The sequence below is a fragment of the Ambystoma mexicanum genome, chromosome 11 (assembly GCF_040938575.1).
Source record: "Ambystoma mexicanum isolate Mex_15411 chromosome 11, UKY_AmexF1_1, whole genome shotgun sequence".
Classification (NCBI taxonomy): domain Eukaryota; kingdom Metazoa; phylum Chordata; class Amphibia; order Caudata; family Ambystomatidae; genus Ambystoma; species Ambystoma mexicanum.
Window position 1 is genome coordinate 796,627,480 of NC_090934.1, and position 12,194 is coordinate 796,639,673.

The 12,194-nt window shown below is 45.8% G+C and overlaps 1 protein-coding gene across 1 annotated transcript in view; it reads right to left on the minus strand.

The window, feature by feature from the left end:
* Positions 1–12,194, minus strand: part of RRAS2 (RAS related 2) — a 301,207-nt gene that overhangs the window by 63,904 nt on the left and 225,109 nt on the right. Inside the window, exon 3 of the mRNA XM_069623733.1 lies at positions 3,762–3,864. Coding sequence (XP_069479834.1) covers positions 3,762–3,864 — 103 coding nt within the window. The remainder of the gene's footprint in view (positions 1–3,761; positions 3,865–12,194) is intronic.

Consider the following 12,194-nt stretch of genomic DNA (forward strand, 5'->3'; position numbering starts at 1 on the left):
TCCCTGGGCTCACTGGTATTGCTTGGCTGCTCCAGCATTCTCAGCTCTTCTCTTATCCCCCAGCGGGGCAGCATCTCCTTTGGTGGCTGTCTCATCTATCTATTGGCATTGACCATGCCTGGACCTTTGCTCACCATCCTTGCATGCTGTTGGTCTGCATGCAGCAAGCCCTCTCTCTCTGGATCTCTCGAGACGGCTCCGTCAAAGGCATCTCTCGTCTCCCGACTGGCATCAGGGAAAGTAGAACTCCCTCTTGCTTGAGCTGCTGGGATTTTAAATGTCCCAGAACCAATTGGATGCTTCCAACCACTAGAGTGCACCTATAACTCCAGGACTTTAGCGCTCTGCATTGCTCTCCTGATCCACCTCACCTCAGTGTTTTGGCACAAGTTGTAAAAAGGAAATCTGATGTCAGCATGGGGGGTTTGAACTAGTTCAACATCACAATAGGGCATAACAGTTTGTGAACTTTGGGGGATATCATACTTTGAGTAGAAATGGGGATACCATTTTCCTTCCAACGAGTCTCCTTCCATCTCATTAGGGTCCTCTCCCCCCATATCGTCCTCCCTTGCGCATCCACCCCCAGAATTGGAATCAGGTAACCGCTGCCCTCCCGTGGCCATATGGGAAGTGAATTTCCCCAGGGAGTAATGACATCGCTGGATTCATCACAGACCATAAACTGCAAAAAGTGAAATGTCATTCTCATGGGACCTTCCCCTGTTCTGGCCTTGGGACCATGCCCAAGGTTCAGTTGTGCATTGCAGTGCAGATAATTTCTTCTCATCTCCACTCTGTGAACAACCTTGGGGCATCAACTTGGAGGATCATTAGCATACTTTGTTAGTCAGGTGGTTGCTTCCAGGTCTTAATTTCCCTATTACACTGAAGATTCTGCAAGTTCTTCCTATGTCATCATTTATATTGAGGCACTGGTAAACGAGGGGGCAGGCTGACCCTGTCGTTAACAGCCCGACACCCAAGTTAAGGGTCGGAGTGCAGCTACAGCCCCTGACACGGGCAGCGGTGCAGTTTCCAGCAGGGATGACTGCTGCCTTGTTTAATAATCACCATTATCACCTGTGTAGCTGCCGACATGGGTGCTAATGGTGTCTTTTTTTGGGGGCATAAATAAAAAAAGAAATAAAAAAACTCACCTTGACTGGGTGGCCTGGTGCTCCACAGTGCTGGTGTGTCCTGGAAGTCTGCTTTCACGGTTGATGACTGTGACGTCATTAATATGAAAACAAATATCTAGGACACCAGCTCTGTTCGACTCCAGACTGCCCATCCAAGGTAAGTTTCTTTTTCTTGATTTAGCCAAAAAATAAAATAATACACCATTAGCAAACGTGTAGGGAGCTACACAGGTGCTAAAATGAAGGGAGAATGGGAAAGGGAAACGCCCTACACTGTTAAGGAGAATTCTCAAGAATGTGCTAATTTCACTTACCTTTTGAGACCCCCAGCAACTTTGCTGGTTTTCTGGGATTTAATTTTTTACCTGGGAAGAGTGTGAGCCTTTTTTCCCCACTTTTCCATGTATTTTGTGTGCGTTTTACTTTTGTGTTCTTTGGTTATGGAGTCTTAAAACAACTCCAGTGGCATCATCTTTTTCTGTGTCAGTGGCACAGGGGTGTCTTTCAGACTCCCCAAGGTTTAAATACTTTCTCTGGGACGGATTAGCATCTCCCAGGGCATGTAGAGTTAAATTGGCTTTACTAGTCTTTTTTAAATTTACTGACCAATCACACACTATCTTCCAATAGAGTGCTGGAGGGGTTGCTTAGCTTCCCCTGAGTCAAAACACTCATGTAACAGTAAAATGTTACCTTTTCCTACTTTATGGCTGGTGGCAGTGGTTTAGATCAACTACTGTGATTTTTCGCGACCGCTAACAACGGTAGCTCAAAATCAAGGGCAGCCATGTTTTTCAAGATGGCACCCCAGACCCATCTCTTTAAACAGACTCCAGTCAACTTTTTTCGCCATTTTTTAGGAAAAGGCCTTCTTGTGTTTAACTCTGTGCGCTAAACCAGGTTTGGTCCCTTTGTTCGTGCCCTTTGGTGGGTTTCTGTGCTAAAGCCCTCCTCTGGTACCAGAGTGTCTGGGGTGGACAGGATGTGAGGGAGGTGCCCGAAACTCCCTGTGCTTAGCCTCCTAGGAGGCCTGAATGCACTCTGGTGTGATTGGCTGGCTGACTGTCTGGCAAAGACAGCCACCCTGCTGGGTGAGTGACAGCCAGGCTGAATGAATGGGGAAAAACTGTTTAAAAGCAAGTCTCTGGGACTTGGAAAGCAGAGTCGACCACTGGAACAAAAGAACCGAAGACCAGCTGAAGGAAGAGGATTGCTGCAACTCCTAGACGACTGGTGAAGCCCTGCTGCAGGTCCGAATTGCCTGAAACTCCAATTGACAGAGAAACCCTTCAAGGTTAACTTCTTCCCTTGAGTTTGGTGGGAACAACCAACTCATAAGCCACCTGGACACCGTCTGATACTGGTCAAATTTTCAGCAGAGTGCTGCTTGAAAACCGGATAGCCAGTGGGAAGGAAACCAGTAGTGGTCTTTAAGGCCTCCTTACTCACGCCTTAAAGCGACCTCTTGCTGCAGCTTTGACTTCATCCCTGGGCAGTGCAGGAACCTCTAGCCGTCCTCCTTGTCCCCACGACTGAAGCTCAGGAACTGCAAGACCAGCTCGGACCTGCCAGGAACAACTGCCTTTACTACAGCTTTCTCAGTTTAAAAAGGTACTGTGCAAACGCGGTCTGGAAATATTTTCGGCCATCGAGAAAGTGCGTGAAACTTTCCTCAATTTCAAAAGTTCACCCGTCTCTAAACATTCATCAAACTTTTCGCCTAGCCAAATCCTTTTAAAATCCGAGGCAAGGACTTTATATACCAGAACTGTGCTATCCTAGACGAAAGACTGAACCATTGACTTTGGCCCAGGCCTGTTGAGAAGAATTGCTGGTTGTATTTAACTGAAACCCTTTGCCCTGCCTATGACTGTATTTGGGCTGTCTGTTCTTATAAACTTGTCTTTTCCTCACTTTTCCAAGTATCTGAAGTGCCATTTTGCTCCCACTTCATTTCGGGGCTAAACTTGTTCATTTACTTTCCAGTGGATTTTTGTGGTTTATTAGTGTGTGATACTGAGCTGCTTGTGCTAGTGTAATGTTTTCTAAGTCAATGTGTAAATAAATGTATATTCTTTTACCAAGAATCCTTGAGTAAGTGTCTATTTAAATCACTGTATTATTGGCCCTTTGTGAAACTTGTTCTACTGCTCACTTAAACTCTCGAGATAAGTGTGGCTGCTCAGCCATCGCTACCACTTTACTGTGTAGTACAGGCTTGTACCAAAGGTGAAACTGTGCTTACACTTGTAATATAATTGCCTGTAGTGTTCCCAAAGGGTACTGCAGGTGATTCTACCTAACATACACCAATGAAAATACTTGCAGCACAGGCTTTCCTTAGTTAACACATCCCGCGTTCTGAGCATTTTCATTAGTTTCGGCACCGCACAGCGTGCCAATGTTCAGTATGATTAGTGTGGCCTTGTATCACTATGCCTCTAGTTTCTACAGCCTATAAGTGTTTCTTGCATAAGATGTATTCTTTCCCAGCGACGAATCTACATTTTATGTTCAGGTTATTAATTCAGTCACCTGGGCTCAATGTATGACTGTCGACAAGCCAACACCAATAAGAATTTCCGAACATAAAAAATAACCACTTAATACATACTGTACCTTCCTCTGTCCGTGACTGAAAATACTAGCAGGAACCCCTCCCCTGTTCGCATATATTGTTCCCTCATGGCCCCAAATTCTTCTTGGCCTGCTGTGTCTAAAACTGAAAGAAGAACGCAAAAATGAATTCGTAGAACATCAAAAAAGGCAGGATAAAACTTTTTTTAAAAAAATGTATTTGTGCAAATCATCTGTTTACCGACACAAAATTAGCAACAACCACAAAACGTACATATCATTTCTTTTAAATACACATTATTGAAGTAGACAAGTTGTCCTGCAAAAAAAATGCTTTTAACAGTACATTTATAGCCACAGAACCCCTGAACGCGGAGCGTCAAGAAAGAGAAACACAGCAATAGGTTGAATGGCGCGGAGGAAGGTGGGATTATATTGAATGCACACATTTCCTCATTGTTAGACGAACAACGCCATACACACGTGCAAGGAGTGTAATATACAATAAGCAATCATGTCCATGTTTTATTTGATAATACTCTATCAGGTCTTTATATAAAAAGATCAGGTTTTTATATAGAGCTTCATACTGGAGTCCTCATGCTATTAAGCACTGTATTAATAGCAATTCATTACCAATGCAAGGGCTCTCAATTATTCCGCCTGTTAGGCGGAAACCTGTGCAGTTCCCTCTGGGACCACTGCAAAAGATTTAGGACTACAGGTGTTTGGCAGTAAACCCACTTGGTAGCAGTCTGTACCACACAGATTCACTTGGTAGCTGTGGCTGAGCAGTCAGACTTCCCTCAAGAAGAGTTAGGCAGTATGTGGAGTATACAATATAGGGCAATCTACACAGTAGAACAAGCAAACACGGAACAAGGCTTCGGTGTTAAGATATAAAGATATTTATTTATAACGACACATCTATAGAAAACACTCTGGCACTAATACGGCAAACAACTTCAATCACAATACTATACGAAGAAAAAGATCAATCCCCCTAACAATATTTCGACAAGTCTAGGTTTACCGGCATCACTTATTTGCAGACAGAGGTGTATGCTTTAACCTAGATGGCACTCTAGTATTCGTTAGGTCGGGAGAGAAAAACAAGGCAGGTTATGAAATCAACTCGGTACCAATACTTTACGGACAAATGCAAGGCAAGAAAGACAGGGTCTACTACAGATCACAAAGTTCAGAGGCCAGGCCCACTCGGAGAGAGGCAAGGCGATATGTCCCAAAAAAAAGTGTCTCAGTGGAAATGCGCTTCGAGTCTTTATCGCAAATTGTTATGGAAAGATTGGACCAGTTCAGAATAGAAAGTTTAAGAAAGCTTGAAGGCGACCCAATGGAAAGGCGAGGATTAAGACACCTCACTCTATCCGGCAGAAAGGGAAGCCAGGCGGACACGGTACTTTGTTTGTGGAGAGACAGCTCCGGTGGGGGCAGTTGTTCCTGGTGGTGGATGCACGTCGGGTCTTTGCCAAGAGAAGAGATGATCTCGTCGAAGGAAAGTTGAAGATCGTTGCACCACCAGGGAAGAGACCAGCCGCGGAGTGCTCCGTCACAAGGCACCACCTTTTGGTCGCGGTACAGGGGTAGTGGCTATCCGGTTGCCGAGGTGCTCTGCACGGGCAATTCGACCACTGCGTCCTGGAGCGAAGAAAAAGCAAAGGTGACTAGTTGTTCCCACCAGTCAGAGGAAGAGACTCTCCGGCAGGGAGATCTCCTCTGTCGTCGGGAGGTGGTGAGTCAGTTCAGCAGGGCTCCACCGGAGGTGTCGTCGTTGCAGGTCGGCTCAGCTTTACCCTCGTCGGATTCTTAGGTCCTGTGGCGACTTCTGAAGATCCAGTCCCAAAAGCCCTGCTTTTATGCAGAAAACCCCCATTCATTCAGCCTAGCTGTCAATCAAACACGCTAAGTGGTGAGTGGGGAGGCTCACCACTTGGGCCAATCACACTAGAGTGCGACTGGAGTTGGCAAGGCAACTCAGTCCAGGGTGCCTAAACCCCCTCCCACACCCCTGTGGTAACCCAGACAGAATGGCACCACTTTGGAGGGTCTCTGTACAGAAGCCCGCCAAAAGTGGAACAAAGGGCTCAACCTTTGGTTTAGGAGTCACAGAGACGAACACAGACGCCATTTTAAAAACCGAGTTCTGGCAGAAAATACCATCCGATAAACTTATTTAAGATAAGTAAACCGGTGGCTTGTTAGAGACTAACGGGAAAAAAGGTATTAATCTCCAACAATGGGAAGAATCCCATAGGGTTATATTCGGGTTCGAACATAACAAGTAGTTTCCACTGCCACCAGCCAAAACTCGACGAGGGGGGACGGGACAGTGCCCCCCTCGAATAACAGACCTAGGAGTAATCGAATTACCCCTACTAGTACGTCCACAATAGGATGGTTTGTACTAGTTCTGTTAGTAAATTTAGGTCTAGTAAAGCCAATGGTGACTTTACATGCCCGGGGAGACAGTAGTCAGTCCCCGGGTATGGGGTCTACGATGGAGGTCCGCTAGGCCGCCCCAGTGTTACGGCACATAGGGTGCGGTGTAACACACATAGAAAAACATATGAGACCCTATGGAGTAAAAGACCCCATAGCCCATAGAACACATTGACATTTGAAGGAATTACACACATTCATGTCCAAGAGTGGGAGAAAAAGAGTCTCACTCTTGGCAGGATGGAAAAAAACAAACTCCAGAAATCCAGCAAAGCTGCTGGGGGACTCACTAGGTTAGGAAATTCAGCCTAAACAGAGAATTCTCCCTAACACCGCCTCCAAAGGATGAATAACTGGGATGACCACGAAGGAATTCAAAATTGCAAAGGACTACCTCACCCCAGTTTTGAGGTGAACACTGAACCCGTGAGCTATAGAACTTTTGAAGCTCACAATTTGAGACAATCTTAAAGTTAATTCTACCCATTACAATTCAAGTACAAGTTAAACCCATATCTCGGCTTGTAAGAGCTCTCTAGCTGCACCCATATCTTAACATTTAGCATATATTTAGTCAAGCCATTTGGAAGAAATCATTATAAAATAACACAAAATAAGGCGCCAACACCACCTTTATGCAGGCTTAGATAAGTCTCTAGTTACCCCATGATGTCATGCTTGCTCAGAAGTTTGCTGGAGACAGCCACAGCAAAGTCTCATGGGTACACCGTGCGTTTACTGCCATGGAGCATTAATGGAGTGAGTTCAGCTTGGCAGGCCTCACCTCCAGAAACAGAGGTACCCACCTCATTGTATCACAGAGAGCATTAGGTCACGGATCACCTATATGGGATGAAGGCTGGGTGCCTGCCAACGTGCTGACAGCATCAGCTGACAATATTTCCTCTACATGTTACTCCATGGTGTTGTGCATGGGCAATGATCAAATATGAATCCTAAATGTTTATTATTTAGAAGGTTACTCTTATGACGGGTTTTCTGTAAGAGCACTTTTAATATCCTTTCTGACTTAGTGCGCGGGGTCTGAACTTGTTACCTTACAAGGTATTATGCTGTGAGGTTGTGTCAGTTACAGGACCTTTGGGAAAATGGTAGCCTGCAGAAGAACAGTGGGTGGAGTCTGAGGCTTGTGTGACTGCTATCTTGGAAAGGACGCCCATGCTCTATTTCTGTCAAACACAAAAAAACAAATACTGGAAGAGTAGATGATCAGATATGTTTAGCATATTTGACCTAATTTTCTCATCTAAGAGCCATTGGACGAAGGGTTTTAAGCTCATCTACTGTCAGATCACAAATGTCTGCAAAATGGGTTTGCAAACTTGGAATGGGAACCTGTGTTCATGCTACAAAGTGGGCATGTTCTGCTGACTCTGTTAGTTTCAGGTTGTGTGCCATTTAAGAGGAAATCCTTAAAACCAAAGTTTAGTTTGGTGTAAGGTGTCAGCTGGACAGCCACTCTTTTGTCGTAAGAGCAAAGTAAGGCCTCTCCTCTTCAGAATATTAATCGACTAGGAAGTTGGCCACCATGCAAGTGGATTTGACTGTTTATTTCGTGATCTATTGGAAAACGGATAATCTTAGGAAAGTGAATTAAGCAGCAAATTCAACATCAGCTGGGCAGACCACGGAGGTGATGCTTAATGGAAACCCTCGGGTTTGTCAAGCTACAGAAACAGAAGTGCTGGAATGCCACCATGCTTCCCACAAATGGCTTTAAACAGTAATTGGCATTAGCACCCTGGTGGGGGGTCACAGCCAATCAGGTGCAACGTGGGCTTTACCCTCTGATGAAAGCCCACATTCCATGCTGCCTGATGGGCAAAACGTACCACCACCATCTTCCCCCACCCTCCATCTCCTTTCTTTCTATTTATTTTAATCTCCCCCTTACCCCCAACGTACCTTATTTCAGCTGCGGCGGCACCTTTGCCGTTGCAGCCGCACTGTCCGCTCTGGGTCACAACGACCACCATGGAAAGGGAAGAGGGGCTACATATGGAGCCCCTCCTTCCCTTTCCATGGAGCCATCTTTGAAAAGGATGTTCCTTCGTACAATGGAATGCCACATGCGTGCCTTTGTATGAAGGAAAGTCCTTTTTTTCTGCACCACGGTTTACTGCTTTGGTGCGTATAGCCTTAAGCCCCCGTTCTAAGGGTTAACGGCACAGAGCCCTCGTTATCCGCCCTTGCTTTGCTCAGGTCGATTACTTGGGCTGCCGGACCATTAACCCCATTTCCAGTCGTTGGAATGGGGGCTTAACACCATATTAAGAATATTGTAGAAGGAAGAACCCTGGTGGAGGATTTATTGTCTTTACGCAAATTATTCCAGGGAACGTCTCCTGCTTCCCATTCCTGGCGGCCATTGCCGACTTGACTACTCTACCTGGTGGTAGGTCCCACTAGGAGAGAAGATAAATAAAACTAAAGCCAACATTGGCAAGGAATCGTGAGCATTTTCTTTTTTAAAAGCCTTTGGAGGAAGAGTTGGGTATGAGGGAAATCATAGAAGTGGAAAGAGTAGGGACAGAACTAGCCAAATGGCAGGAAATAAACAAACATATGCACATTACTCCTTTTACATTATTCTAGTTAGCTCCATAATTCCATAGAAAAAAAGGAGTGGAAGAATTCACCCCCTTCTGCAACCTTTATTATTTTCTCCAATTTTAAATGGCAAGGGATAGAAAACAGATCAATAGGATGTTCTAACAAGCCATGATATACCAAGGAACACCTTCTATATGGCCTTTTCACAAAGAAATATGGGTATTTCTAACAGCAAGGTGGGCTTCCCTATGGTAGTACATATTGAGGCCCCAGACAAAATGCCTCAAAAGCTATTCCATTTACATTTAACTCCAGATTGCCTTTTAAATGTAGCTACTGGAACCCTCAGAGGAAGAAAGGATGTAGAGGGGAGAAATTAGAAAATGAGGGGAGCAATGTGGGGGTGAGGAAGTCATTTGTTACTTACCTGTAACTCTGGTTCTCCAGCATTGGTATCTTTCATAGATTCACATGCTGTAACTATTCCCTGCCAGGCTGGGAATCCTCTGTAACAGAGCAGTTTAAACCTAAACTGAAAAATCTCAGTCCCTTTTGTGCTCTATTACAATCATTTTGGGTCATACTGCTCACAGCCAATAGGAACACCTCCCATAACTCCTCCCCTGTCGACCATCTTCAGATTTGGCCAGCGCAGAGCCAAAAGAAGAGCCATGCAGGGTAGTTGGGAGGGTCACATGTGAATCTATGAACTATACCAATGCTGGAGAACCAGAGTTACAGGTAAGTAACTAATTCCTTCTCCAGCATCGGATCTTTCATAGATTCACATTCTGTGAATAGATTACAAAGCAGTATTACAACAATACATATGGGCGGAGGCAATCTCCCAGTATAATTTACCACTGGAGACTTACTAACCTCATGCAAAAAGGTTCTGCCGAACCAACTGGCTGACTCTAGACTTTTCTGCGGAACCTCTGCCGACAAAAGCAGAACCTGGTGAATGTATGCCCGATCTCCAGGTGGCTGCACGGCAGATGTCAGGCAGCAGAATTCCAGAGAGGAAAGAAAGCAGTGGTTGCCACCACTGCTCTGGTGGAGTGCTCTCGGGGCCTGCAAGGAAGCGGCCTGCTGGCCTGTTGATAGCAGAATGAGATGCAGGCTACAATCATTCTTGAAATGGAGGACTTTGAAAGAGCCTTCCCGGGCCCCAAAGCTCCAAATGAAACAAACAGTTGATCTATTGTACGGAATGACTCAGTACGAGCCACATAGTACTTGTGGGCGCACATTACATCCTTTGTGCTCAGGGCTTGCTCCGCTGGAGATGTCGGTGTGCCAAAGAACACAGGCAAAACCACTCGCCGATTGAGATGGAAAGGATTGCACCTTAGACATGAAGGTTCGGTTAGTACGTAGAACATCCTTGTGAAACAGGTTTCGAGGAAAACACCTATTTCACCCACTCGCTTGGCAAAAGTTATTGCCACCAAGAACGTTGTTTTCCAAGAAAGATGTTTAATGAATGCTTAGTGCATGGGCTCGAAAGGAAGCTTCATGAGTCTTACGAGTAGCACATTTAGCTGCCACACTGGTGCTGGGTGACGGACAGGTGGAAAAGATCAGAAAAGCCCATGCAAGAACTCCTTCACCAGCCAGTGAGACCAGAGGGATGGCACCCCTGCAGGGCGATTGTACCTGGAGATCGCCGTCAGGTGCACCTTAATTGGGGAATGCTTCAAGCCAGACCAAGTCAGGGACAACGGATATGGTGACATATACTCCGGCTAGATGGTCTGAGGTCGCAGTTGATGGTTCCTGCACCATATCCGAAAACGTTTCCACTTGCTCTTGTAGAACTTAAAAGGTGGATGGAGCTCTTGCTTAGGCAGGACCTCCTAGCAGTCTTGCGTAAGGGACAAAGCTTGGAATTCTAAGAACACAGCAGCCAGGCCGTCTGATTTCTTTTTTAACAACTTTATATAAGTTTGGACCAGGTGAGTGCCGATTACACAGTCAAGCATTGAGTGCAAGCCTCCAAATAGCACACAACTATACATTTACTATGAACAACAGCTTCAGAGGGCAAAAAAGGCACTCTTGTTTTCATGTTTCACACCCAAATCATGCTCCTTCAGTATTCCAACAGATTTCCTGCAGTTCAGTGATCAGTCTCCACCATTGGTGGAGTCAGCCAGGTACTGACGGAAGTTTTGCCATATATCTTTGGGGAGGCTGGGACTGGCCGCCAGCGGTAAGTATAGCTCCTCCGCCATGTTGGCCCACATTACATCATGGAGCAAATCTGACCACGTGTTTTTTTTTCCATGTCCATCTCTGTAAAATAGCCGTTTTTGCCAACACCAAGCATACATTTAACAATCTACAGTTCGCTGTGTTCATTTTCTTTGTGTAACACAAGATGCACTGCACGTGTGTAAGTTACAGCATGCAGCCCATTATTGCATCTAAAATGTCTCTGACCTTCTAGGGAGGAGCCTTAAATGATTGGGCCCATAGTCTCCCAATCTACAAACTTGCCCTCCATGTATAAATCCCCTACCTTACAGACTCCGGCCCTTTTGCACACACTCTCGATTTATTCATCTAAGGTAGGACGCACCCCAGTCATTTTCCATAGTGGTAAATTCTGGTCATAGGCGGTCTGCGTGTTTGTTTTAAGATTCAGCCTATTACAAGCCCTCCAGGTCGCTTCCACCGGATCTAATGACTGTGCCCTATGGTATTTATTACCAGCCAGAAGTAGGATCAGTGTGGGCGATTGTGCTTTCAGCTTTTCCAGACGGGAATGGGGAAGTCCGGGTGGCTCTCAACCCAGTACAATGCATAAAGTGCCTGAACTGCTAGGTAATACAGCTCAAAGTCTGGTGCTCCCAGGCCTCCCCTCCTGGGTGGTTGAGCCAGTCTTTCCCACTTCATATGTACAACCTCTTTTGCCCATACAAATGATGTGCACAAGCTCACAAGCTCGGTGAAGAATGCCCGTCCCGGCCACATAGGAATATTATGAAAGTAATATAATAGCTTGGGCAATATGGTCATTTTGATCAGAGCTAGCCTCCCAGCCAATGAGAGAGCGGGAGAGTTCCCCCATCTTTGCAGCTTTACTCTGGGGCTGGTTAAATACCTATCATAGTTTAGATCGAAGGTCAGTGCCTCCGTGCGTGCTACCCTGAACCCTAGAAACCTACATTCAAACTGTGCCCATTTGAGTCCAGCTGCAGTGACCAATTGGTGTGTGGGGTTTCTGACAACGGGAATATCTCAGACTTGGTGGGATTGAGCCACAGCCCTGAGCACCCCACAAACTCCACAACCTCCTCCAGGATTCTGTTCAGGTACAGCTGCGGTTCTCTAACGTACAATAAAATGTCGTCGGCATTTGGCGAGATTATCTCAGAACCTCCCCTAGTTGCAGCCCTGCACCCCTGAAACGTGTTCAAATAAGGTCGGCCAAGG